Source organism: Penicillium verhagenii (genome assembly GCF_028828195.1).
Source record: "Penicillium verhagenii strain IBT 33310 chromosome Unknown utg000005l_segment0_segment0, whole genome shotgun sequence".
Lineage (NCBI taxonomy): Eukaryota > Fungi > Ascomycota > Eurotiomycetes > Eurotiales > Aspergillaceae > Penicillium > Penicillium verhagenii.
This window is the reverse complement of record NW_026643169.1, coordinates 4399484-4427267: the sequence shown is the minus strand read 5'-3', so window position 1 is coordinate 4427267 and position 27784 is coordinate 4399484. Positions and strand designations below refer to the sequence as shown.

Below are 27784 nucleotides of genomic sequence, written 5' to 3'. Positions count from 1 at the left end.
ATGTTGGATTGGGTCGAACCTTGGAATGGAGCTCAGATGCACGCTCGCCCGAAATGATCCCAAAATATACGACGACAAGGGAGAAGTAAAATTAATCAAAAAACAAGAAAAAGAAATCGCGTAAAAAATAAAACATTGGAGACGAAAGAGGACCCGCAATAAGAGGGGAAGGGAGTAGCAAATACAGCAGCCTCCCAAAAGAAAACCATCATAACCCTGTCATAAAATCGTAAATGCATCTAGACGAGATGCAGATCAGGTGAAAAGAGAGAAGAGAATATAAAAAAGCAAAAAAAAAAAAGTACCATCAAGCCAGCTCACAACTCATGCATCCCATGATTCATGCAACTCATGTGTACCGTACCTGCTCTTGTCGAAACGGATCGTCACCCTCTAAGCCGATCCTCTTCGCTGGAGTACCTCGCCGATCAGTCGACGTGGGCCCATGCGCTCCAGACTTTTGGTGAGCGAGGATCGTGCGGGGAGGATCCATGGAACGCGGCGCTCGTGGTGCCAACGGCGGCGAATGCAATCATCCACAAGTGCCACTAATCCTGTTGCGACAATCACGCTAAAAAAGAAAGGAACCGGTTCATCAGCCTCGCTATCACCTGCAAATGCAGCCTGCAATCTGGGACGAATGAAGATGAAGCATGAACTGTGGGAGGGGTAAGAAGGACAGGGGTAGAGAGGTGTGTATGTGAGTGCGTGTGTGTGTGTGTTGTTGGGTTGAAGAGTGGAACTAGGATGAGGCTAGACTAGGAAGGGTGTGATAGGATATGGAAAAGAGGAGTGGAGAAGGGGGAAAATGTGATGCAGGAATCAAAACTCGACTTACTCGGCAATGTCAGGCATCTTTTCATAAACGGATGTATCACTGATCCACAACGAACACGGTGGTACCCAGCCGCCTTTACTTTCCTCTTCGACCGCCTCGACGGGCGTAAGAATCTCGGGAACCATGTGGGCGATTGTTTTGGATGTGCGCGTATCAACAAGGTAGTATACGACCTCACGCAGATCGCCCTCTTTCCGGAACTCGCGCCGCCACTGGTACTTGGTGGACCAGTATTCATATTCGTACCGTTTCGCCGAGCCAGGGCCACGTCGTCGAAGTTCCACATGTGCGTAGTTGGAGAATTCCATCAAAATGGTATCTCCGAGCGCAGGTCCCTTTTCAACTGTCGTTGATCCTTCCGCCCCTTCATCACTTGTTGAGCGGGAGTGTCCTTTCTCTCCGAATCCAGAATTCTGGCGTTTAAGGTCGCCAGCAAAGGGTGCTGGCTGGCCACTTGATCCTGGTCTGAAGCTGGCTAGGACACTACTCAGCGAGCGACGTCGTTGACCTGAGCTGTGATGGAGGACAGATGTCGCTTCTTTCCTTGTTGAATGACATACTTCTCGGCCAGAGTCACGGCAGTACCGGCGGAAGGAGAACTTTCGTGAGAAGAGATCGTACATGCGGAGGTGAAAGAGGATCACGTCTTGTTGGTATCCACCACGGCGAGGGACGACCGTGTCTACACGTAAGTTCATGTTTCCGTCCACCGTCGAGTCGTCATGTCGAATGAGCAGTCTTCGTGTTGAGGGGAACAAGGTCGCAAAGGAAGAAGGTGTTGAAGAGAGTGCATCAGTCGGGAAGAAGCTTTCTTGTCGGTCGTCCACTTCATACACGGGCTCTTCTGGGGCGATCTCTGCCTCGGATCGTGTAGTGGATGCATAGGTTGAGACGGAATCACGAGGACCATCATCTTCGGATTCCTCGCGCCAGTCATGATGTTTTGCTGAAACAGCGCGAGCACTGAACAGAGTGGGTGTCGTACTTTTAGATTGAATAGAACCATCTGTATTTGTCGAACTTGAACTGCTGCCTCCACTTCCTGCCCTGTCTTGGCGTGACTTATAGGAGCCCATTATTGTAGGCTTCTTGTACAACCTTGTAAATAGTATAAGCTTAACTTGGTGAGTTTGAGTTTGATGGCGGCAACAAATCGGAGAAAGTCGAGCCAGTCGACGTGGTTTTAGGTAGAATGGAAGCTGGGATGACGCTTTTGTGTGTTTGGATCGGTAGGATCACGATCAAGATTCTGAAACCTGAAACACTGAGATGCCGAATCGATCTTCCGGGGTGAAATGAATACGACAGTGGGGTTGTCAGATTCCCATGACGCAGTCGAGCCACTTTGAGAGAGGTCTAGGGGAAGGGAGAGAATTCGGGAGATTCCACGCGAGAAATTATCAGGGGTATATCGGGGAGAATAGGCCTGGTCCAGAATCATATGACACTTTGAAAGATTGCAGGGATTAAATTTTTTTTTTCTCGTTCGGACCGAAGAAATTAGAGGAATTAGAGAAGAGAACACAAGAGTGCAAGGGAAAAGATCAGGTAGTAAGATCATAAGCCCAACGGAAGAAACAAAAAAGTGGAGAGAAAAAGTAAAGAGTTAAAGAGGGGCAATTGTGTATACCCAAACCAACAAAGGAGAGAATGTGGCCCAGAGGTATTTGGACTTGTAGCAGTATGTATTTACGCTGTAGATGGAACAAAGGATGCTAAGAATGAAGGAATGTCGCCGTTATCCGGTTTTTTCCCCAAGATTCGTCGATCGGACCTAACTTTACTATGTTTTCTCAACGTCTTCGAAATGTCTCTAACAAACGACGAACAAAAATCAGGCCCATCTCTCATTTTCTAGCCTCTAAGAAAATGACTTTGGAAAATCAAATTCCCAAGAAAAGAAAAAGAAAAATCATTAAAAAAAAAGCAAGTCTCTCGTTGTACAGGCAACACCGGCAAGCTGCAACGCATGAACCCTATGAGCGACGAATCAAGCCAGAGACAAGGGCCAAAATGGGAACCACAAGCACAAGACAAAAAGCCAGTCGCCTCACCATCGGAAAGGAAGCTACCTATGGGAAACAAGGTGTTCCCGGACATTACCCAAAACGATCAGTTGTGTGATGCATCCCCCGATCAAGGCGGTTTAGGTAAGAAGCCTAGAAAGTGAGAAGCTCAGTGTTTCTGGTGTGGCGGACCTCTATTCGTTGCCAAACCCCCCTCCCCCTCGGTATCATGCGCAGTGTGCACTTTCCCCACCATCGTCAACCAGTGAGCGCGAAGCGATCAATGCACCGAACAGGTCTGGACACGCGGTACGGGCACAGGTGGCATTCTGGAAACGGGCTGTGATCTTTCCCCTCTTCGACGATTAAGTCACAGACGACAAAGCTGCAGGGTCTGATCGTCTCGTCTTGCTTTTTAGAGGAACCCGTTTCGGGATACCATTTCCCTTTCTTTTGAAGGTGAGGTTGCACTAGTCAGTCTCGTATAGAATGATGAATCTTTGGGACGTCATGGCGGAGCAAATAAACAGTGGGCTTTCGCGGTCCGATCCGGAACCCGATCTTTTTGGATGTTTTTTTTTTCAGTGAAAGACCCCAGCGTATTGCGCGTATGTGGCGATGGTACATATGCACTCCTGTCGATATACGTCCTCAAATGATTATCTGCCAATAAAGTGGCTGGGTCATATTGCAGCAAGGTAATAAGACTGGGGCGTACCTTGTGGTGCCTTAGGTTCGGGAACTGATAAAGTTCGCCGATACCGGGAACCGTTCGGTGACGATAATAGAAACTCGCCAGGGGAGAACCGGGAGAAAAATGTCCCCTCATTCCATCGTCCCACCGAGGATCAGATAAATGGGGAATCACTCCACTCATTGACAGCATTCACGATGATCGATGGTGACGACATGCAGTGCGAGATCGAGACGCACGGACGGATTAGAGAGTTTGCGGGGAATTTCCAGGCATAAGGCCGAAGGACAATATCGTTCAGAGGGAAGAGGTCTATGACAACACTCAAGGGATATCCACACCAGCAACTAAGGTCTACACAAGGCGATGGTCCTCACCGCTAGTCTTATCGTTTGTCTAGGTGCAACCTTACGTCGTCATCGCTGGAAGTCTTGTACGGTTGCTCGGGCATGCGATGGGAGTTGAAAAGTATATCCAATAAAATCTTATATGCAAACCGTCCCAAAAATAACACCCCAAGACGACACTGGATCCTGCCAATATGGCATCATTACGGAGCACAGTCAGCCGAAATAAATACCCATCAATGTGAATCTTGAAAGAAAGTCTGCAAGTCTACGCAACCTGGCAGACGCCGAAATGCCGAAAAAAAAATCTAGACCTGAGCGTAGAGAGGCTCGGGTAGCTCCTCGCCTGGTTGAATCAATTCCGACTGGCAGGAAGGATGAGTGATGAGCCCAGCTCGACTGCCAGGACCTGGTGGTCGGACGCCCACATAGGCTTCCCGGCGAGCAGGAGATCCGACAGTAACGGACCAAGTGTGCAACCCATAGTAGGAGGCGATGGAGTGTACGAGCCAGCGTCTATCAGTTGAAAGTCAGTACCCGGGGAGAATGAAAACGAAAAATTGCCGTGAAGAGCCACACATACCCGAACGAAGCCCCACGGTCATCCACTAAACTCTCGAACACCATCTTCTCGCCATCTCGTTCGTGGTGTAAGCTTAGCTCCTGGCACATCTGTTCCAACTTCAACTTCCGTTCTGGAGAGTCATGCATCTGTCCATTGCGGCCAACAAAGACAATCTCGTCTTCTGAATCCTCTTCGGGTGCATCCAGAAGACCCTCGTTCTGGAGGTACTGCTGCTTCTCATTCCATTTCTGGATAAAGTGTCTAATATCGTCTTCCAGATCTTGAAGCATACCACGGGCTGCCCGCGCGTGTTTCAATTTAGACCGGAGTTCCTTGGGGACCCGGTGCTTCACATTGGCAGTCTTGGCCGCATGCTTGCGGGCCGAATGATGGTCTGCCATTCTGGCATAGTGTACCTCCCAGAGTGGCGCCAGATAGTAGGGCATCGGATCATGACGTGTGTACGTTGGCGCAATGGCCCAGTCACTCGGAGCTGGAGGCTCAGCCCATGGGTTGTGTAACAAACGATCTTGAATATATATGGTCAGCTTCCTCGGCCCTCCATGGATCTTGATCCTCATGGGGACCAGGGTAAAAGACACCCACCATTCTCCCAGCGTTGTCGTCGACGACTGCCATCTTTACCCTTTAGCATGGCCTCGCGGCGTTTCATGCCATCCTTGCGCAGCGGCTCTCGGCGCCGGAAACTGACCGTTGGGGTCGGGCGAGACTCTGCGGCAGGGTTGGCCACCTTAGCTTGCGGCGAAGGGGAAGGAGGTTCATCGTCGAGAGGAATTGCGAGAGACACACTCGCTCCTCGTAGCCCTGAAGGTGTTGGTGTCGTAGCCACCGGTCCGTTGGTGGGGCGAGATTCGGAGAGGGACAGATCTTGGAGCGATGCGGCGGCCTGTTCGGTCCATGCGGAGATAGCCAAAGTGTGCTGTGGTGACAGGCTTCCCTGTGACCCATGGGGTCGTAGTCTTGGATGAATAGCCATACTGTATGAATCTATATCAAGGGAATAAAAGGGTAAGGATAAAGAGGGGGGTATAGATGTAAGGATCAAAGGATAAGGACCTTGACGCGCGAGATAACGAGATAGAGCGACGCCTGCACGGGAACGCAGATAGCGCGTTGATTGGCGGAAAGTGGGCCACTGATAAACCCTAGCCCTGGATTCCTATTTGGGAAAGAGCGGTTCATTGTGACGAACCCGTGACTTTGTTGAACCTCGGGTTCCATGTTGTTTTCTTTGGTTAAAAGTCTTTCAGACACGATCTGGACCCGTTCAACTGTGGAACAGTTTCTGGCCCCAAACAGGCAAGGCTCTGGGTGCGTGAGTTCGTGACTCACGAGTAGAGTTGACTAATCGGGCCAAGTGGAGCTTACTCCTCTCCCCCCGCGCGAAAATCATTCCGCTTGAGATTGGGACGTGTGACTTGGTATGACTACTCCGTACCGAGTGGGTACCATACTGTTATCACAACCAAGGGCAATTACGCCATTCAAATAATCAGGAAAATCTATGAAAAAAAAAAAAATGAAAAAAAAAAAAAGAACCTCGGGGATTCAGATACTTCGTATCATCATAATGAAGGGATAATAGCTATCACATTTCTCTTTGGCTGGAGCAAGGCTGCTTGCCCGCTATTAATAACCCTGTTTAGCGCGGGGTCGAAATAGGCAAGAAGGGGCTTGGCGAGCTCCATTCTGCGATACCTGTAGGCGCATGAAAGCTGGGCCCCCAAAAACCGTACAGCCTTTCTTCACCTCTTTATAACCACTGCCGCCTGCCTCATCCTTTCCGATTCGTTATCCTTAATTTTTATCCTTTCGTCCCTGCAGGCTCAACATGAAGTTCCTAGCACTTGCGTTGAGCGCAACGGTCTCGACCGCTCTGGCTGCAGTGATCCCCCAAGAACCGCTGGGGCCCTCAATTGTCCAAAATACCCAACAGCCCAAGTGGTTGATCGAGTTGGCTCCATACACCACCCGATGGGTGACCGAGGAGGAAAAGTGGGCATTGAAATTAGTAGGTCGCTCGGCTCAAACAATCCATCTCACCGCCACTAACTGGATACTTCCACTTCACAGGATGGTGTCAACTTCATTGACATTACTGATGAGTTCCAGTCCGGATCTTACGGCACGCTCCACACACAGCGCGTCGTCCGGTACCCGGGCCAGATGCAACACACTGAAGCCGTGACTCCACTGGCCGCTGAGCTCTCCAAGAGCAACATGAAGAAGCACCTGGAACACTTTACCTCCTTTCACACTCGCTACTATAAGTCCCAGACTGGCATCCAGTCTGCCGAATGGCTGTTGGATCAGGTCACAACCGTGGTGCACGAATCCGGTGCCAGTAAGCACGGCGCAACCGTGGAGCGGTTCGACCACCCGTGGGGCCAATTTAGCATTGTCGCCCGCATCCCGGGTCAGACCAATAACACTGTGGTGCTGGGCGCCCACCAGGACAGCATCAACTTGTTCCTTCCCTCTATCCTAGCGGCGCCAGGTGCAGATGACGATGGAAGTGGAACTGTTACGATCCTCGAGTCTCTCCGAACCCTGCTGCGGTCGGAGGCGATTACTACGGGTCAGGCAGAGAACACTATCGAGTTCCACTGGTACTCGGCCGAGGAAGGTGGCCTGCTGGGCTCCCAAGCTATCTTCTCCAAGTACAAGAAAGATCACCGTGAAATCAAGGCTATGCTACAGCAGGACATGACTGGCTATGTCCAGGGTACGCTGGATGCCGGTCTGCCAGAGTCGGTGGGTGTCATTGTTGACTACGTCGACCAAGGTCTCACCGCATTCATTAAGGAAGTCATCACCACCGTAAGTGATCTATCATTTAATTAACATACAAGGACCCACTTTTCTGACCTGATCTCCATTAGTACTGTGATATCCCTTACGTCGAGACCAAGTGCGGCTATGCCTGCTCTGACCACGCTTCGGCCAGCCGATTCGGTTATCCCTCAGCCTTTGTCATTGAGTCCCAATTCGAGAACTCTGACAAGAGAATCCACTCCACCGATGACTTGATTAAGTACCTCAGCTTTGATCACATGTTGCAGCATGCTAAGATGAGTCTGGCTTTTGCATACGAGTTGGCATTTGCTCCTTTCTAAGTCAAGCTTGATACATAGCTGGTTCCCTGTCTGTTAATTTTCTGTTTTCTGCACCGGCGTTCTTTGGATATACCTTTGGGCATTCGTTTATTTCCTGATCAAGGCGATCGTAGATTCGTCACTGGTTTGGCATCCGATTCGTGTCTGAGTTTGCGTCCTACAATTACAAACAACATCAAGTATACTTATTTTTCGGTTTAATGTTCGGAATAATTTGATTGTTGTGTTAATGTTTGAAAAAGAATTATTCCTTTGATTAGGGTAACTGATCTAAAGCTGTACGCTATATGTACATATAGACGAAAAAAAATCATCAACATTTAAATGTATTCAAAACACAGTAAGTACTAACGATGGAAACATTGGAATGGGCATTATGTTCAAATTTGAGGCTTTGAATCTTGAAATGACGTAGGTCTACCGCATCACACGTGACTGTATATGAGATGGCGGGATGATCCAAATATGTTTCGACGCTCGCGGCTTCCAAGGTCGGATTTGGAAGTTTCCCCCCAACATTGAAATACATAATCGCCCAACTACGAGATCTGCCCCCGCTTCATACCTACCCATCGCTCAAACACTCACAGCTACACAAACTTCGAACCTTGGAATTGACCGTCCGATATCGCAGACATGAGCTCACACGACTACACCCAGGAGCTTCACCTGGGCAGTCTTGCCGTCCAGCGAGCCGCGCTCCTCACCAAACAATTATTGTCGGCAGTCGACAAGGGCTCCTTGAGCAAAAGCGATGACTCACCTGTAACGATTGCCGATTTTGCCGCCCAGGCCTCCATTATTGCCGCGATTCACCACACATTCCCAAACGATGACATTGTCGGTGAAGAGGACGCCACGGCCCTCCGCGAGAATCCCGTCCTCCTCGAGCGCACGTGGGAACTTGCCACATCCATCCACCTGGACGACGAAGCCAGCGAGTCCCTTCTATATACCCCACAAACCCGGGAAGAGATGCTCGATTTGATCGATCTTGGAGCTCGCGGCCAGTGCAGGCGCGGTACGCGGGCATGGACACTTGACCCAGTAGACGGTACCGCGACCTATATTCGTGGTCAGCAGTACGCTGTCTGCCTGTCGCTTGTTGTCGATGGAGAGCAAAAGCTCGGCATTATCGGCTGCCCGAACCTCGATCTCGGGTCTGGGCGCGTGGCGGAGGAGCTGGTAGACCGCGACGGATACGGGCAGCTTTTGACTGCGATCGCCGGACAGGGGGCATTCATCCAGCCAATGGGAACGGGCGCTCTTCTATCCGGGACACAGCTGGAGCGGGTGCCACAGATAACAGAGGCGAGCGAGGTGCGATTCGTCGACACGCAGGAGTCAACTTCCCAACGGCTAGATCTGCACGAGAAAATCGCAGGACAATTGCAGTGCCCGTGGCCGAACACTGTCGATCTGTGGTCAGCACAGATGCGGTATATTGCTATAGCAGTGCAGGGCGGATGTAATTCTTTCCTCAAAGTGCCCCACAAAGCGTCGTACCGATCGAAGATCTGGGACCATTCTGGTGGGATGTTGCTTGCACAGGAGCTTGGCTGTGTGGTGACGGATCTGGAGGGTCGACCAGTCGACTGCGGCTTGGGCCGGACATTGGCCGAATGTCACGGCATGGTTGTGGCGCCTGCCTCGATCCATAGCCGGATCCTGGAGGCGGTTCGGGTTGTACGGGCAGCCAATCAATGAGTTTTCAAATCAATCTAAAGGAACTGCCCCCGGTGCCTAGAGAAAGAAATCCACTACGAGCGAATTTCCACTTTCCAGTCGATGAATGAGACGATACGCCAAGGTATACCGAGTTTTCTTTCTTCTTTACTAGTAGCGGTCAGTCCGCGAGGCATATGTTGATACCCCGTTTGGATCAGATCTCCCATTTATAGTTTGTGTTTGGGTGCATCAAACATTTGAATAGAGTGTTTTTCTATTTGCTAGCTTTGGCCCCTTGCCCCGCGTTCCAGGTCAATATCCGGTCGTAGTTATATGTACTTTGCTAGAGTAAGAGAGAAGAGTCATTGTAAATTATGATCCAAGGAATGAAGAAAAGCAAATCATTTCAGCTGTCAGACTTCTAACATTGAACGTATGTTAATTTGCTTTTCCCCCGAGATTATCCGATGGTATCAGATTCTTTTCAGCTTCGCACCTCATACATACTTCCATGTACATTCTCCCTTTAACCCCAGGTTATTGATCTCCAAAGTGCAGGACCGTGCACGCCGATCAACACCACGAGCAGAAAGTTGCGCCATTCAACTCGCAGCTTTGTCGCACCTGCTAAGCCGGCAGTACGAATCCCCTGCGCCCTGCCAAAAAAAAAAAAAAGAACTGAAACTGAAACACCAAAGAACATTGAAAGTGCCCCACCCCCAGGGTTCACTTTTCTTTATGAATAATTCCATACTAGGGCAAAGGAAGAAATCAAAAACTTGGTTGTAGTGGATGACAGTGGATGACAGTGGGTCTTGAGCTGCCAACTTTAATGTTGGTTCGTACGTACCGGATAAGAAGTCGCAGCTTTGACATCATTGTACTTTCCAATGGTGTACCCGGATCTGGCAACAATCCTTACTTATGAGTGGCGGGAAGGTCATCAGACCATTGCGGGGATAAACCTTGAGTATATAACACCATTTCCCCCCTCTTTCAATTTTGTTCTCGTCATCGAATTTATCTTCCATCATGGCGAACTACAATCCCTTTGCCCGTCGTGAGGCTCATAATGTTCATGCTTTGAATACCTATCGAGTTCTCGTACCCCTCACATGGGCGCTGGTCGTCATCGTTGGCCTTTACTACTCTCTCAACTCGCCTGATGATACCAAGGGTAGCAAGAAGATTTGGAAGCAGATCAAGAACCATCCTACACCGTTCACGCAGAATAAGACCGTGACTGAGATCTACTGGTGAGTGGCTTATGATTTCATATCCATATTGATATCTTGATCATTTCACTCTGCCCTTGAATGTTGCAAAGGTCAACTCTGATACTAATCTTCATCTTCTCCCAGGGTCCTCCTACTCCTCTCACAGCTCAGCTACGTATGGCACCTCTTCCACAAGGAGGCTACCATCGTAGCATCCGCTGCTAATGTCGCAACTCACTTTATTCTGAACAACCTCTTCACCCTGTCCTGGATCCTACTATGGACTCGCAACCACTTCTGGGGTGCTGAGGTCATTCTGATCGCCCACTTCATCAACCAGACCGTCGCATACTGGCGCCACCCTGGCCTCCCAGACTTCGTGCATCTCCCTGCCATCGCCGGTCCTTATGCCTGGACATTGTTCGCATTATTCTGGAACGGGGCTGTCGCCGTCCACAGCCATAATTTGCCTGGCCGGATCGTGGCCAATATTTTCATCTGGGTGATTCTGATCCTCGGATTATCAAAGATCACACTGCGCCAGGATCATGTTCTCGGATACTGCCTCAGCTTCCTTAGTTTGTGTAAGTCTTCTGAGTATCCACATAGGTCTCAGGATAGAAGGTCCTGGCTCTGGCCTTCCGACGCATCGTGCAATGCTAACTAGTCTTTCTATATAGCACTGGCGGTCCAGCAGTTCTCTATCAAGATCATCGCCTTGCAGTGGATCTTTGCCTTTGTGGTCTTCGCCGTCTTCCTCGTGACCTCGCTGTATATCTCGACTACCAAGTACACTGGACGCGACTCGCTCTTCCGCCGTGTTGCGCACCCCGAGAGCTCTGACCGTGAAAGACAGCCTCTGCTCAATGAGGGAGTGTAAGGGTTTTCTTGAATTTTTTTTTTTTTTTAAAAAAAATCACGATGACTAGTGCAAGGATACTTTTTAGGGGGTAGTTGCCGAGTGTCGTTGAGTTTGGAGAATGGGAAAATGAAGCTAGTCCAACATGGATATTGTTTTGGATGGATGGACTAGGGTGGTGTCACTGGTGTGATCATTTATGATGTGATGATTGGGATGATTGGTTAATGGTTTATGAAATAATCCCCTCTCACACTTGCAGTCGTAATACAGTCTGGGCTGGGTTAGCTTGTTCTTTCGAAGTGGATTTGAATCAACATTTTGAATGAATTTCATGCAGCTTTGCATATGGAGATTGCGCAGCTTTGACGCCTTAAGACCCACTTAGGTGGAGACTGGATCTGTAAGCATAAGCATACATACGCATGTTGACATCAACTTCAACATATGAAACATCAACCATGGATATATTATAAAAGGGAACCATTTTAAAGAGTGGCAAGGGCTTAACTCTGACAGTGATCAACGTCTAAAATCAAATATTGACGTTCAAATATCCTGTACCTTGATAGCGTATTGATTTTCCCCATGCAGGACTTCCCTTGCAAACCGGTTGTCATGGTAACGGGGATCCACCTCCACTTTGTTGATCGAAGCACGGATGAACTTGGGCCAGAACTTGTTTGGCGGTTAGAGTATTCCGTATCATTCCCTCAAGTTGCTCTGATTTTGTCTTTTATCCTTCTCCGATTTCACTTTGGAGCATTCTTTCTGACCACATTCCTCAATTATCCGAACCATTCACAAACAAGACCTTCCATCTATCGAAATCACCTACTGTCTCAGTGCCGGTAACTGAGATTAGTGTTGGGTGTGCCACTGCACAGCTTGATTTAACAATTACCCCCCACGTATGATTCTAGTATGAGTGCTTGAGATACAAAAAGAAAAGACATACTTCAGTCATGAATCGTCATCCACCATCTAACCCATTCGGGGACGAACCCCCGTCGTATGACCAAGAGACGGCCTCATTCTTATCAGAAGTCGAGTCTCCAACACGGCAAAATGGACCAACAATGCGCCTGCTTCCTACCAGTGGGGAGGAGTATGGTGACTTGAGCGAAAGTCCAAGAGCTGCATCACCGTTCCATTACCAACAAGCCTATGACCAAGTGTATGATCAAGATTATGACACAACCCCGTAAGTTCCCTCACGTTGATCTCCCATACAACCATTTTCCCCCATGCCACATTCCAGTTGTTGCCCCTACGAAATCACCACACGTAAAACACCAATGGTAGAGTCGCGTTCTTGAATGGCATGCTCAGGAATGAGCCGCTTTTAGACTGACGGCGACCCATCCTAAACGCTTGGTTAAGGTTGACGGGTGATAAACAACACGCACATAGCACTTGTTATCGCCTCTCGTGTCATTGACTTCAACACTGGACGATTTGGCCGTCCCATCCACACACAATGGACCGTCCGTCGCGACCACGAACTCGAACTAACTTGCGACCGCGCCATAGAAACGGACAAACAAACGACTATGAGAACCGATTTTACCAGGTCCCGAGCGCAAGCTCACCTTCGCGTCCGGCATCAAGCATGGCCAGCGCCCCCAGTTTGCCAGCACCCACCGCCAGTCTAGCCGACCCTTCCGTCTACCCATCGATTCCCCCGCGCACAGGATCCCCCATCCGACCTTGGAGCCCTGGGCATGTGCGACCTCCCTCCGTATCAAGTGTTGGATATGAGCGGTCCGATATTAATGGTAGTCCTCGACCGGGTACTCCGAGCTCACGTTATGGAGGCAGCCCTCGGCGGCCCTTGCCCCCGGCTCCATTATTCTCTGGCCCTGCTCACTCCGCAGCGGCAGACACAAGCATCGACATTGGTGATGGAATGGGCGAGGATCCCTTCGGTGATCCGTTCGGAGGTGCAGGTCAGACCATTGGCCACAATTCGCGTGGCAGTGTACGATCTTTCCTGAGTGAATCTACTTTTATGGGTGATGAGAAGGATCATATGTCCAAGGTCAACCTGGACGATGAGTACGGCGAAGGCGACATCGATCCCAACATGCACTATGGCCCTGCGCCTGAGAAACAGGCCCGCCGAGGTGTCCGTGACGCACAGATGGCCAAGAAGGAGGTCCAGCTGATCAACGGTGAACTTATCCTGGAGTGCAAGATTCCGACTATTCTGCACAGTTTCTTGCCTCGTCGTGACGAGCGCGAGTTCACCCATATGCGATACACGGCTGTCACTTCCGACCCCGATGACTTTACAAGTCGCGGTTACAAGCTTCGGCAGCAAATTGGCACCACTGCCCGTGAGACCGAGCTCTTCATTTGTATTACCATGTACAACGAAGATGAGATTGGCTTCACCCGCACCATGCATGGTGTCATGCGCAATATCAGCCATCTTTGCTCACGTACCAAGTCTCGTACCTGGGGCAAGGACGGGTGGAAGAAGATTGTGGTGTGCATTATTTCCGATGGACGTAAGAAGGTTCATCCTCGCACTCTGAACGCCCTGGCTGCTCTTGGTGTCTATCAAGAGGGCATTGCCAAGAACGTCGTCAACCAGAAAGAGGTCCAGGCTCACGTCTACGAGTACACTACTCAAGTATCTCTTGATTCTGATTTGAAGTTCAAGGGAGCTGAGAAGGGTATTGTTCCCTGCCAAGTCATTTTCTGTTTGAAGGAGCACAACCAGAAGAAGTTGAACTCCCACCGTTGGTTCTTCAACGCCTTTGGCCGAGCTCTGCAGCCTAACATCTGTGTTCTTCTTGACGTTGGTACCAAACCCGACCCTACCGCCTGTTATCACTTGTGGAAGGCCTTCGACCAGGACTCCAACGTCGCCGGTGCCGCCGGAGAGATTAAGGCCGGTAAAGGCAAAGGCATGCGCGGTCTTCTCAACCCCCTTATTGCCAGTCAAAACTTTGAATACAAGATGTCCAACATTTTGGATAAGCCTCTGGAGTCTGTCTTTGGTTACATTACCGTGTTGCCTGGTGCGCTCAGTGCCTACCGCTTCTTCGCTTTGCAAAACGATGCAGATGGCAATGGTCCCCTGAACCAATACTTCAAGGGTGAAACCCTCCACGGTCAAGATGCTGATGTTTTCACCGCCAACATGTACCTTGCCGAGGATCGTATTCTTTGCTGGGAGTTGGTCGCCAAACGAGAAGAAAAGTGGATTTTGAAGTTCGTCAAGAGTGCCGTCGGTGAGACTGATGTGCCGGATTCGATTCCTGAGTTCATCTCGCAACGTCGCCGTTGGCTGAACGGTGCTTTCTTCGCGGCTGTGTACTCGAACTTCAATGCCAAGCAGATTTGGTATACTGATCACAGCCTCGGTCGGAAGATCCTCCTTCACATTGAGTTTGTGTACCAGTTCTTCAACCTCCTGTTCACCTATTTCGGTTTGGTAAGTTCTTCTGTAATTTTTCTTCAATCAAAACACGACTAACATCGCGATACAGGCAAATTTCTACTTGGCTTTTTACTTCATCGCTGGTTCTTTGACCGACAGCACAATCGATCCGTTTGGCCACAACATGGGCAAGTACATTTTCTATGTACTGCGTTATGCTTGTACGCTTGTCATGGCTCTGCAGTTTATCATTTCTCTGGGTAATCGACCGCAAGGTGCAAAAAATCTGTATATGGCTGGTATCATTGTCTACGCTATCATCATGGCCTACACCATCTTCTGTACCCTCTATCTCTTGGTCTTGGAGTTGGAAGCGCGTGCAAGTGGTGGTACTTCTGATCTCACGGTCAGCAGTACATTGCTCATGGAAATTGTCATCTCCATGTTGTCAACTGTCGGCTTGTACTTCTACATCTCCATCCTCTACCTCGACCCGTGGCACATGATCACCTCCTCGCTCCAATACTTCTTGCTGATGCCAAGTTACATCTGTACCTTGCAGGTGTACGCCTTCTGCAACACTCACGATGTAACATGGGGTACAAAGGGAGACAACGTCATCAACACCGATCTCGGTACTGCGAAGACCATCGACGGCAAAACCGTCTTACTGGACATGCCATCCGAACAGCTCGACATTGACAGTGGATATGATGCCGCGCTGCGCAATCTCCGTGATCGCCTTGAGGTTCCCGAGCCACCCCTCAGTGAGGCCCAGATGCAAGAGGATTACTACCGTGCCGTGCGTACTTACATGGTCTCCGTCTGGATGGTAGCCAATCTTATTCTCGCGATGGTCGTCACAGAAGTCTACGGCGTCGACGCTAGCGGCACGAACTACTACCTCTCGATCATTTTGTGGTCCGTGGCTGGTCTTGCTCTTATCCGTGTTGTTGGTTCAACTACTTACGCCCTCCTGCATCTTGTTCACAAGATCGTCGAAACAAAGACCAAATTCGACGCTGGAAATCTTACAAACTTTGCTCCGAGCGTATTTGGTGGAAGCAGTACCGGTACTAGCTCTGAGCGCTCCAAGCCTGTTCGGTACAGCGGTAAACCGAGTTTCAAGGATCGTATGAATGAGGCTAGATGGGCCGCTGGTCGGACAGCTGGCAAGGCCATGTTCTGGCGCAAGTAGATAGATCTCTTGCTTCTACGTTGTTACTGTGCATTTTTTATTTGTTTTGTGATATCTCATTTGTCTTAATGATCTCTGGAGTCGGTTTACGATTTTCTGTTATCTTTTCCTTTTCTACTGGAGTTGATGAATTTTTCACCCCCATGTTCTCATGCCGGAAATAGTTGATACGATACCGGGCTGTGGGATGTGGATTCTTACGTGTCTATTCTTATTGACGGATGTATCTATGCGCCTTGACTTGATCCAAATATGAAAATCTGGTTCCTTTTGATTTCTCTTCCTCCCCTGACTTAGAACAACGTGATTAAGTCCCCCTACCCTCACCCACTTTGCCTCAATGTCAAGTCTAATTCCATCTTTTGAAACCTTCCCTTTGAAATGACGCGATATGGTCACTGGGTAGAGAAGAATATTAGCATCGGAAATTGGAAACGTAAATGGGAAGCAAGCTCAAAGAGGAACAGAGGATTTGTGACTGACCTATGTAAGCGCCCATAACGACAGAAGCTATTAGTTACTCCGAGTCGTCAATGCCTTCATCAACTGCTTTGCGAGTTCAAATTGGAAGAGGAAATCGCAAAGAACCTGTTTCATGCTTGCCCTATGAATCTCTTATACCGTCACGGTGGTATTCTTCAACTCCGCCAGCATCTCAGACAAAACCGGTCCCAATACGCTCAGTTCCTCCAGAATCTGGCGTGCCAATATCAATCCCATCCGTTTGTCGTCTGTTATTCCAGTAGATTTTTCTGCAACTCCGTTTCGCGTTATTCTGGCTCAAAGTGATTGAGTCAGTATTTTTTTCGCGTTGAGTGAAAAGAAGAGGGGATGGGTGATGAAGGGAAGAAGAAAAGCAAAGGCACAAGAGAGAGAGAAGAGAGACAAGAGAGAGAAGGATAGAGAAAGAGAGATTGTGTGTGTGTGCGTGTGTGTTTGTGGAATGGGGGGGGGGGGGGGGGGGGGAGAAACATTCACTGTTGATGAACACTCACAGCCCCAGGTGAGAATTGATCCGAACATTTGAATGAACTCCAGAGAATTTTGTTGCTGTGTTTGGAGAACTTTTCACTGACATCTGGAATATTGAAGGCAGAATATATATATATATCAATATAGAAGTCCTGGTCTGTAGGAGATTACTGAGATCAACCGCTTGAAATTTTTCAGTTGCTTCGTGGATTGTTGGAACATTACATAACTCCACTCTTCAAGTCGGCGTGAAGTCTCGCTAAGGCTAGCTGTAATTCCCAGGCCTCTTCAAAGATTGCAATCCTCAAATTCATCGATATACCATCCTCTTGATCGGCTAGTTGATAAAATATCTTATAAAGAGCCATCATGGTCTTTTAATTTTGCTCTTTGCTTTCTAGTCAGGTCCAATAAGTGAGTAATAGATTTGGAAGAACTAAAGACTGACCTGGTAATATGAAGACCTGTAATGTGAGGTTACTACAGAGTAGGTGGGCATGGTAAAAGGGAGAGCACTGAGCAGGAATTGAGGATGGGACAGGGTAACAGGCAAGCCGCAAAGAGAACAAGTGGTGTCGTTGAGACAGTTGCGAGTGTAAAAGTAAATACTCAAAGGAAGTTAGCGATAGCTTAAAATATTCGGCTTCTTCTATGAAGAACTGTATGGGCACTTTTAAGCCCGTCCTGAAGCCTCAAATTGTCATGGACTGATGATACTGAGACCCGAGAACGTTATGGTAGAGTCAGATCATGTGGGCCAATTTTATCTTAGTTACATGGTATCCCAGGTCCCTTAAGCCTTGAGTAGGCAATCGCTAAAGCACTGAGTAGTGCCGTCTACTATGTCACTTGAATAATCTCTATTCGCCCTGCAATAGCCAGGAAAAGAGAACTGACGGACGGCAATATTTCGTAAAAGAGGAGCGTTTTTGTAGGTCCCGTCTTACTTTGCTTGACTTTTTCTCTTTCCTGGAATCAATTCAAAGTATGGTGGGCAACATACATTCGTCAAGATAAAGAGATAAAGAAGTTTGCTTCGCAAAACCCCGCACAGACATAATCGCTGTGACAGTTCAATATCAGAAAGCATTGGCCTGGGCAGATGGTGGGAAGCGCGTGGATAAGTGGTATTGGATTGATGGTGGTAGCGGCTGCGGAGGTTGGAAACGTGACAGAGACGTGTTCCGTTGGTTGGAAGAGGAGCCTTTATTCTTGTTCGTTCTCAAACTCCAAGTCCCACACGATAGTTGCGAACTCGACGAGATCTTGTGTCACGAACATAATGTCACGCTCTCTGATGGTCTCCGCTGGCTGTCGGAACAGAAGGCGGAAGGAGATCATGAGTTGGGGATTGGGATTGGGATTGGGATTGGGATTGGGATTGGGATTGGGATCAAATCTTATTTTTTCATCGGACTTTGTGATAGCCAGGTGTTGTGTTCTGGTAGGTTATTGTCTGGGTAAAATCCGCTACTAGTGACCACAGTATCTCATCTGTTAGCTCTTTTCCCGCATACTCATATAGAAGGAAAACAAAATATGTAACTGACCTCAGCCCCTATGATGACGCAAGTTAAGACTCCGTCTCGTCAGATTCCTCTATCAGCTCCCTTGCAATTTCAAACTGGAACAAAAAATCACAGAGGACCTGCTTCATACTTGCAGTATGAACCTCTGATATCCTCGCGGTGGGTTCCCTCAACTCTGCCAGCATGTCCGACAAAATCGGCGCCAATTCGCTCAATTCACGCAGAATTTCCCGTGCGAGTAGTAGTTTCGTCTGTATTTTATCTGACTCCCCAGTAGGTTTTTCTGTGACTCTACTTTGAGTCATTTCGGCTCAAAATAATTGAGTCAGTAATTTCTCAGTTTCTGAATTGGCAAAGAAGCGTTGAGTGAAAGGGAGGAAGAAAGGAAAAGAGAGAATTAAGAGAGTTTAAAGAGAGAGAGAGAGAGAGAGAGAGAGAGAAACATATAGTAGTGCATGTGTCAAGTTTGTGCGTGTGTGTTTGTGAAATAGGGGGAGAGAGAGAGAACACTTAAGTGCTCACAGGCGCAGGTGAGAATTGATTCGAACGAACTCGAATTTTGTTGCTGTGTTTAGGGAACTTTCCACCGACATCTGGAATATTGAAGGCTGAATATATACATATACATATGTATATATAGAAGTCATTGCCTGGATCATAAGAACATTCAATGTTCTACCCTGCCCATTGCGAAGTACTAATCACGATGTGCACGTACTACTATCCAGTACGATTCAATTATAAGCCGTAGGTTCCTGCGTAGTTTCGTGTGTAGTTTCTTCCGGATATCCTCGATCATATTCTCGAATCAACCATAATCTGGTGCTTCAAAGAGTAATTAAATATATAAGAGGTTGAAATAAAAAAAAATTGTATTCAAGTTGACATTGAAGTGGATGAATCGTGTTGCTGGAAGGGTAACGGGAACATGAGAGAAGATGGACCAAGGACCTCTCAGTTTCTTTGCCAGTTGTATGCTGGAATATGAAAGGCAGGGTTCAGGAGATACTAAGCACTACTGCGTAAGAATACTAGCCAACATTAAATGTCGGTCATGCGAGCCCCGCAAGCAAACATGCTCCATAAAGGTGGTTTCTTGGGAATCGACTTTTCTTGTGTCGGACGGCATATCAAACTTGACTTTCCTGCCAGTAGGTGCTACCGACTAATGGTGATATACGAAGACGATGTGATAGGTATGTTCAATCCTACTATGTACGTACTTAGCCTTACCAGGTGGTGGTAATTTGTAGGCTAAAATTGACCCACGGGCGATGTTTGAAAAAATGTTCCATATATCATTGACCATTTATAAATACCCATGAAAGCTTGCAAGAGTCAATGAGCCTAAGTAATGAGCCTTAGAAAAAATGCGATCGAGTACTAGTAGTATAGGAGTATCCTGTGTATGAATCCGCCCACATCAAAGCTTAGACGCTGTCTTCCCATCCTTGATAATTTCTTCAACCAACTTGGCAGCAGCCAGAGTCTCCTCGTCCTTAAAATGCTTACCGGAAATCTGTAACGCGACAGGTGCACCTTCATAGCGCTCCGTGCTTTCATATCTCTTCCACTCTCTCTCATCAGCCTCATTGCGCGGCTTATATGTCTTGTCCTTCTCACTCAATGCATCCAGCTTCGGATCAACTGTAACTCCTGATGGGAATACAACCGAGGGGAGATCCAAAACGTTCCAGATCGCAGTATAGTTCCAGTAGTGTGATTCGCCATACACAGCTGCGACACCGGGATAGGCAGGAGAAAGGATGAAGTCGACACCACGACTCTTAATAACGGCGTTGTATTCGTCACGGTAGACGTCACGCTCGTATTGCAGCTCCCATGCTTCGGGGTGCGTGAGTGGGACGGGTCGGGAGAAGTTGAAGACCCAGTCAGTGAGCGGGAGGACTGGCTCGCCTGATTTACCAATGATTTTGCGTTGCAAGGCAGCGCTGTCGGGGTAATAAAGACTAGACTGTTCAAAAATGTGAGAACTTTTGTTTCATCACTTGAAGTAGAATGATTTGAAAAACCTACGATGATTTTCCATCCTTGATCATGCTTATACGGCTCCCAGTCAACGACCTTTATTCCAGCCGCTAGTAATTTTTCTTTCGCAAGCTTCAGGGCCCTAACAATTGGGGGATGGGGCCGGACACATCTAATATATTCAGATTAGTGGTGGTATTTTCCATGCCAAAAGATGTAGATCCATACCCATCGTCCCACATAATGGCCACAGTCATTTCACGAGTAGGGGTAACGCTCCTCCACGGAACGGGAACCAAGGATGTTTCTACATTCCAGGGCTCCTGGTCCAGAACAGTCTTTTGGAATAGCTCAAGATCTTCCAACGAGCTGCTCGACAAAGGCCCAATCACACCGTGGATTGTCTCTTGTCCAGCAGCCGCGACCTTAGCTCCGGCAAGTGGATTACGCATCGCTGTAGGCCGGAATCCATATGAACCACAGAAGGCAGCTGGAATACGGATAGATCCACCGATATCGGTACCAACACCGAGAGGTGCGCATTTGAATGCTGTCGAAGCCCCCTCACCACCCGACGACCCTCCTGGGGTTAAGGTGCGATTGTATGGGTTTAGGGTTGCTCCAGTGATGTTGTTACTGCAGCAAAGATGCTGGATGATATTAGTGGTCTAGTATAAAAGTGACTTGGGTATAGTACACTCACCATGAGAGCTTGGGGCTGATTTGTTCGGACATGAAACACTGCACCAGCATTGGCTAGCAGTTGAAGCAAGTGGGCATCTTCGGTAGCGACTTCGTCGACCCTGTAATCTTCAATTAATTGTGATTGTTTTTCCAGTGAAAAGGTTGAACATACCAGGCCACATAACCCGTGTTGCATGTCTTGTTTTTCATGCCGATGTGCTCTTTCACGCTAATGGGAACGCCGTGCTAACCACACAGATATTACTATGGCAAGGGTTGCTAATTTCTGGACAAATATCCACTCACCAGAGGCCCGACTAGTTTTCCAGTGCGTTGAAAGTGCGCATCCAGTTCCTTGGCGCGGGCGATTGCCTCGTCTGCCAGGAATTCCGTCGCGAAATTCAGCTGCAGATTGTCTCAATATTGAGCGATACACTGGGTGACGAGATTATTCTCACCAGCTGTTGACCTAGAACTGCCCTCTTCAGAAATGCCACGACTACTTCCTCAGCCTTGAGTTTTCCTAGTCCCATTTCTGCAACTAGTTGTGTAGCGGAGAGCTCGGTGATCAAAAGCTCACGTTCGGTCAGAAGTCCACTCTTTCTTGGGAAATCCATCACATTCTTCTGCGTAACTGGAGGAAGAGTATTGGCTGGTGCAAGCCATTGTTTGGGGATGGAGTTGTTCAGGATGTCTCTGCCTCGTTGGGCTTGACGCTCCCATCGTTGGAGTGACATGTCGGTGAGGTGTTTATCGATTATTGTGCGTTGCACAAAGGCGAAGAGGGGAAAGCTGAAAGTTTGAGAATAATGTTCAAAAGTCCAGCCTCTCTAAAGATAAGTTCTGCAATAGCGGTTCGGAATCGGAAAACATTCCTGAGGTCCTTACCGAGGCGGACTCATCCCCGCATCTTGATAACATCCACTGGAGGTCAATCGCTTATCTTCCTGCATACACTCCGCAGCGGGGATATTCCGTGGTACAATTCCAAATTCCACTTGAACATTTGAGCGTATAAAGGTTCCACTGTGGACATTCGAGAATCAAAACGGTTACAATTTCGTTTCAAAGGTTGCGATGTCTTGAGGTGATCTATACTAGTAACTGATACATGTAGGCCAACGGCACATGGGACTCAAATCAATGAAAAGCCGATATCAGACACAAGAGTTGTCCAAAAAGGAAAATAATGAAGCCCGTTTTGAATATATTCCCTTCAAATATGTTCGTTGAAATTGAAGGGGGAAAAAAGACAAAAAAGAAATCTCTCCCTCGGGGAATCGAACCCCGGTCTCCCGCGCTTATCGGTGTTAATGACAAGCGGAAATCATGACCACTAGACCAAGGAAGATGTGATAGCTGAGTTTCCGCTCGGCCACTTGGAATGGTTGATGTCTGTTCTGTCATTTTCTGGTATCATAGGGAGCAGGGTTCTCGGATAACACCTTCTTTACCCGCAGCAGGTCAGCGCCTCACACAATGTACCACACACCACTTGACATCGAGGGGCCTTCTCCCCGTGTGGGTGCACGACATCCGTTTCAAATTCTGCTAACACCTCTGGCTGCAATGTCACCGAGTGAATTCCGTACGCGTGGAAACATTGATTAATTGTTTTGGCAGTCTTCAGAAAGCTTGAGACCGACAGATCGGAGACAACAACATGGACTGATGCGAGGGTTTTCTGTTGATTTAATCGCCAGATATGCAGCTCGTGAACGGAGTGCACACCAGGAATCTGAATCTCTTTTGTCAGTCTCATGGCAATCCGTGGGCAAAGTTCTTACAGGTGACGAGCCCGGGTTGTTTGTATACGTACCGCCTCAAGATCGTGTTGCACGTCACTCAGATCGAGCCCATTTGGAGCGCTTTCCAAGAAGATCAGTCCGCATTTTCGTACTGCCAAAAAATGAGCCTAGTGCTACCTGTGCAAGGTTCCGGTGTTTTGGGTAACGGGGCCTTACTGAGTGGGATGGATGATAGCATGATCATCAAGGCTATTCCCATGCTGACGCCAGGGTCGGCATAGTACCGACCGTCGTATTTTGCCAGCCAGATTACCAGGGCGGCGGCAATAACACCAAGGTTATTGGCTGCGTCACACAGGACGTGGATAAGAACTCCCATCATACCAAGATCGCCGTGGTCATGCCCATGCCCATGCCCATGCCCGTGATCGTGGCAATGAGTGGAGATCGGGACATTATCTTTCTCGTGATGCATGTGTTTGTGGTCCTTGTGCTTGGGATTGTCAGTGAGTGAAGTGTGATAAGAGACACGTGAGATTTACCGTGGAAATGGAGTCCTCCTCATCGTCGCTAGTAGGCGAAAGTCCATCTTCAATTGTCAGTAGACTGTGATCATGACCGTGGGAATGATCATGGTCATGTCCATGTTCTAGAATTGGTCAGATAACCCGGGTCTTTGAACATTATGATGTTCTGAATACTCACCATGAAGGAAAAGTACGCTTATAATGTTAAGACCCAAGCCGATACATCCAATAACCAGGACCAGTTTGGGGTCCTCAATGCCTACACCAAGTCAGTAATATATCCAAGGGACAGGCTGCGACGGATACCGACGTTGCACAGCTATGAAACGCTCAATAGACTGCAAGAAAATGCTGATCCCCAGTGCAAACAAGAGAACACCATTGGAGAATGCACCCAGTAATTGAGCTCGTTGCCATCCAAAAGAAAGGCCCCTGGGGGACTCGCCTCTTTCTGAGACCTGAATTTGTGAGTGAATCTTCAATACAGCAATGATCAACCAAGTCCTACCTTCAACGCCACCAATGCGATCACGAAGCCCAGTAAATCATTCAACTGCGTATCATTAGCGAGTTCGGCTTCGAAACCCTGGGGAAAGAACTTGCATAGTGAAAGGCATCTGCAATCAACGCCAGCGAATGTGTATAGAATCCCACTGGGTGAAATCAGCACAATGGCACAGATTCAACAACAGCCCATGACTCACCTGAAATCTCTCCTAGAAAAAAACAAGTTGATATCCCAATAACAACAGATAGTCGCGTCGAGCGCGAAAACCGGAATGGCATGATCTGAATCGACGAGCAAGATAAAGCACCACGATGCCTTTTCCCCAAGTATCGAAAGCACACAATCGACTCACGATACAGCCGGGTCTTTAAGTCGTGTACTTTGAAAAAAAAGCAATGTTGACTCTACCAAAGTGGTCCAAAATGTGCAAAAAATGGTACACAGAAGGGCACTTCAAATCAACGTGAATATGGAAATAGGTGCAAATAGGGAAGGAGTGACCCGGGTATCTGGGGAAAGGGAGCTTTTGTTCCAGACCTTGAATACGATTGCCTCATGCTGGTCAAAAAGACAATGGCTGGGGCGTGTTGTATCGCTCATCGTGTAACTGTGGTCCAGTCCCGACCACCAGGAGGCACTGGCATGTAACGAGGATGCGGCATGGTATGCGGGAGCCCATGTCCACCTGGGTACCGGTACGCGCCACTCCAATTATTGGATGTTTCTGGCAGATTAAAGTTGAGATTCTGAATAATTCACGCGATGTTAAGTTTAAAAAGAACATTTGAAAACTTTTATTTTGTTTTATTGTGATCGTCAGTGATCAGTCTTGCGTTCATAAGATAGAACTGAACCTTACTTCAAGCCCGATGACATGTTCTAACGCGCGACAGGCCGGATTAGTCCATGGAAATAGTGAGTTTAAACCGTAATTACCATTTGCTACTCATGAAAACGTGGAAAAATACTAGAAAACAAAGCCAGGGCAAATGTTGAATGTTCCCAATGTATGAATCTTGAACAGGGTTCTAGGGATCAACAGGGGAATGCAGGCCCATACTCAGGCACCAAGGTACTCCAACTCTAAAATGTTCCCAACTGTCCAATTATGTCCAATCATTGGCAATCACTTATGTCAAAGCATTATCGGGGCTGTCACCCCCTATAGCATGACAATCATGCACATGTCTATTATGAACGCCGGTTTATACGAAGAGCAAGCCATGACTGGATCTATTCAATATGACTCAGTTCACAATTTCGAATTTTCGAGAATAAAAAGAACGCTCTAATAAATTATATCAAATCGTGAAATATAGTGCGTGAAAAGGGGCAATGCGCTTGAATGATTTTAAGCCGCAATTTGATCCGCAAGCCCATCCAGCTCACGCTGCCAGTTCCGGTGTCGCGACACGTGCCAAATAAATTGTTCCGCAAGACTCTTGGAATCGGGTCCGACCTCCTTAACGCCCAACGTCGCAGCTGCATCGCCATGACCGGTCACAACACCATAGGATTCCACTACAGAGGTCGTGCCAGGCTTGGAAACCTTAACTTCCTCCAATCCAACTTGCTTCGCGATGAAAGGGACTGCTTCGTTGATACCGGCAATGGCCTTGAGGTGGGCGAATGACTCGGTAATCCAGAACTTGGCCACACCATTCTTTGCCAATGCAGCAACATGCTTTCCGCCCGGCACAAATGTCGCGTCGAAAAGAGTAGATCGCATACCATTGAAAAAGTTGTCGGGGATGACCTTCTCTCCTGACTCGGCAACCACACCTTGGCGTTGGGCACCGATGGTGAAAACGAAAGCGTTACGCGCCTCGAGGGCCTCTTTCATGGCGATGTAGGACGCGTGATCGAATCCATCGGCGATCAAGATAGCGATTCGACGCGTCGCGATGGTGGGCGTCTCGGGCAGATACTCTAGCTGGCTGAGACCCTTGGCCGTTTGACCCTTGTTGGGCTTCAAGGGTTTCTTGGGTGTTTCTCCGCCGACGTTCTTGGCGACTTGCTCGGCGAGTTCGAGACTGACGGCGGCCACGCGCTCAGTCATACGCTTGTAGACAATTGGGTCGTCGCAATGATCCAGCTCGAAAGAGAAGGCTTTTGCGAGATGCATCTTTTCGATGGGCGAGAGAGAGTTATAGAAGGTCTGTGCTTGGTTGTAATGCTCCTTGAACTTCTCGGACAGGGCGCGCGCCTTGATACCCTCTTGCTTCTCGGGGTAGCTGGTGAATCCACCCTGAGCAGGCGTGGCAGGTGGGTTTGCTTCGTAACGGTTCGGCCAGTAGTTAACCGTTCCCTTAGTGATGCGGTGTCTTTGAGCGCCATCACGATTGACGAGACTCATGTATGGACAAACGGGGCGATTGACCGGGAGTTCTTCCCAGTTTGCGCCGAGACGGGAGATTTGGGTATCAAAGTACGAGAAGTTGCGACCCTGCAGGAGGGGGTCGTTGGAGAAGTCGATGCCAGGGACGATGTGGCTGGTACAGAAAGCCGCTTGTTCAGTTTGAGGGAAAAACTCATCAACATTGCGGTTGAGCTCCAGCTCGCCGATGTACCGGATTGGAACGAGCTCTTCTGGCCAAACCTTGGTAGCATCGAGTGGATCGAATTCAAAATCATCCACCTTCTCCTCGGGGATAAGCTGCAAACCGAACTTCCACTTGGGGAATTGACCCGCATCAATGGCGGAGATCAGGTCCTTGCGATGGAAGTCGGGATCCTGACCGCAAATCTTCAGGGCTTCGTCCCAAACCAGTGAGTGAACTCCCAGCTCGGGAGTGAAGTGAAACTTGACGAAATGGCGCTTGCCCTCTTTGTTGACGAGAGAGTAAGTGTTCACACCAAAGCCTTGCATCATCCGGTACGAGCGAGGAATAGCTCGATCAGACATTTGCTGCAACATGTTAGCAATCATGGATATCAAGAGTGGTTTAAATACCAAGAACTACCTACCCAATAGTTCATGTGAGTGGTCTCCGAATGCAAATAAACAAAGTCCCAAAAGTTGTTGTGTGCACTTTGACCTTGTGGTACCTCATTATGTGGCTCGGGTTTGACCGAGTGCACGAAATCGGGGAACTTGACTGCATCCTGTATGAAGAAAACAGGAATGTTGTTTCCAACAATATCCCAGTTTCCTTCGGATGTGTACATTTTCACTGCAAAGCCGCGTACATCGCGGACAGTATCTGCGCTACCTTTGCTACCCTGCACGGTAGAGAAGCGCAAGAAGAGAGGCGTAGTGCGACTGGTATCTGTCAAGACACCAGCTGTTGTGACATCCTCAGCGCTCTCAAATAACTTGAAGGTACCGAATGCGCCCGTTCCGCGGGCATGCACAACTCGTTCAGGGATACGCTCATGGTCAAATCGCATAATCTTCTCGCGAGCAATCTGATCTTCCAACAGCGCTGGACCCGTGGTCGAATCGCTTACTACCCTCAACGAATGGTCGGGGTCTGAGATCTTAATGCCATAGTCGGTTGTCATATGTTGCTTGGAATCTAATTCCACTGTATCCTTTGCCATGTCGGCGAGCTTGCCGCTTTCGGTCCTCGAATTTGTGTTGGCTGTCATATTGTATGTGATTTTCGATGATTGTGATAAATAGCAATAGCAAGGTGGTAACACAAGTGGTTTTAAATAGACGAATGACTTCCTCTACAGATGGCTATTTTATTCCAGTCAAATCTGGGCATTCTTAAAAAATATACAGCATCATCAGACCTCCAAGCAGGATATGGATGGGTCCTACGTCAATGATGTAACTCGGCCTCAGAACCCTTTAAGACATACCAATCACAACATCAGGAAATAAAATCAAAACGTTCCACCTGGATTATTCATTCCGAACACCTGGACAAACCGGTGGATCAGAAACCGGAATCTTTTC

General features: G+C 48.4%; 9 protein-coding genes across 9 annotated transcripts; 4 read left to right on the top strand and 5 right to left on the bottom strand.

Moving 5' to 3' along the window:
- Nucleotides 1–393: 393 nt before the first annotated feature.
- N7466_005145 (uncharacterized protein) lies at nt 394–1914 on the bottom strand (the record flags this gene model as incomplete). The annotated part of the gene is made up of 2 exons (XM_057164542.1): nt 394–742; nt 839–1914. The coding sequence occupies 2 exons, from the start codon at nt 1912–1914 to the stop codon at nt 394–396; spliced, it is 1425 nt and encodes a 474-aa protein (XP_057023223.1).
- A 2279-nt stretch (nt 1915–4193) lies between these two features.
- On the bottom strand, nt 4194–5558 carry N7466_005144 (uncharacterized protein; the record flags this gene model as incomplete). The annotated part of the gene is made up of 3 exons (XM_057164541.1): nt 4194–4401; nt 4469–4979; nt 5057–5558. Coding segments are annotated over 3 exons (1221 nt in total), but the record flags the coding sequence as incomplete, so codon positions are not given.
- A 744-nt stretch (nt 5559–6302) lies between these two features.
- lap1 (putative aminopeptidase) lies at nt 6303–7587 on the top strand (the record flags this gene model as incomplete). Its single annotated transcript, XM_057164540.1, has 3 exons — nt 6303–6482; nt 6545–7291; nt 7354–7587. 3 exons carry the CDS (start codon nt 6303–6305, stop codon nt 7585–7587), a joined length of 1161 nt encoding a protein of 386 aa, XP_057023221.1.
- Nucleotides 7588–8223: 636 nt separating this feature from the next.
- Nucleotides 8224–9294, top strand: N7466_005142 (inositol monophosphatase family protein; the record flags this gene model as incomplete). The annotated part of the gene is made up of 1 exon (XM_057164539.1): nt 8224–9294. One exon carries the CDS (start codon nt 8224–8226, stop codon nt 9292–9294), a length of 1071 nt encoding a protein of 356 aa, XP_057023220.1.
- Nucleotides 9295–10287: 993 nt separating this feature from the next.
- Nucleotides 10288–11352, top strand: N7466_005141 (DUF1774 domain-containing protein; the record flags this gene model as incomplete). The annotated part of the gene is made up of 3 exons (XM_057164538.1): nt 10288–10511; nt 10617–11056; nt 11153–11352. 3 exons carry the CDS (start codon nt 10288–10290, stop codon nt 11350–11352), a joined length of 864 nt encoding a protein of 287 aa, XP_057023219.1.
- Nucleotides 11353–12296: 944 nt separating this feature from the next.
- chsB (chitin synthase class II) lies at nt 12297–15920 on the top strand (the record flags this gene model as incomplete). Its single annotated transcript, XM_057164537.1, has 3 exons — nt 12297–12535; nt 12865–14776; nt 14832–15920. The coding sequence occupies 3 exons, from the start codon at nt 12297–12299 to the stop codon at nt 15918–15920; spliced, it is 3240 nt and encodes a 1079-aa protein (XP_057023218.1).
- A 3924-nt stretch (nt 15921–19844) lies between these two features.
- On the bottom strand, nt 19845–21831 carry N7466_005139 (uncharacterized protein; the record flags this gene model as incomplete). The annotated part of the gene is made up of 7 exons (XM_057164536.1): nt 19845–20396; nt 20459–20582; nt 20639–21060; nt 21114–21213; nt 21267–21340; nt 21401–21499; nt 21553–21831. The coding sequence occupies 7 exons, from the start codon at nt 21829–21831 to the stop codon at nt 19845–19847; spliced, it is 1650 nt and encodes a 549-aa protein (XP_057023217.1).
- Nucleotides 21832–22544: 713 nt separating this feature from the next.
- Nucleotides 22545–24155, bottom strand: N7466_005138 (putative di-, tri-valent inorganic cation transporter; the record flags this gene model as incomplete). Its single annotated transcript, XM_057164535.1, has 9 exons — nt 22545–22832; nt 22914–22993; nt 23059–23335; nt 23385–23491; nt 23548–23628; nt 23680–23827; nt 23878–23922; nt 23973–24022; nt 24074–24155. The coding sequence occupies 9 exons, from the start codon at nt 24153–24155 to the stop codon at nt 22545–22547; spliced, it is 1158 nt and encodes a 385-aa protein (XP_057023216.1).
- A 1073-nt stretch (nt 24156–25228) lies between these two features.
- catA (catalase catA) lies at nt 25229–27468 on the bottom strand (the record flags this gene model as incomplete). Its single annotated transcript, XM_057164534.1, has 2 exons — nt 25229–26785; nt 26845–27468. 2 exons carry the CDS (start codon nt 27466–27468, stop codon nt 25229–25231), a joined length of 2181 nt encoding a protein of 726 aa, XP_057023215.1.
- Between the last annotated feature and the right edge of the window lie 316 nt (nt 27469–27784).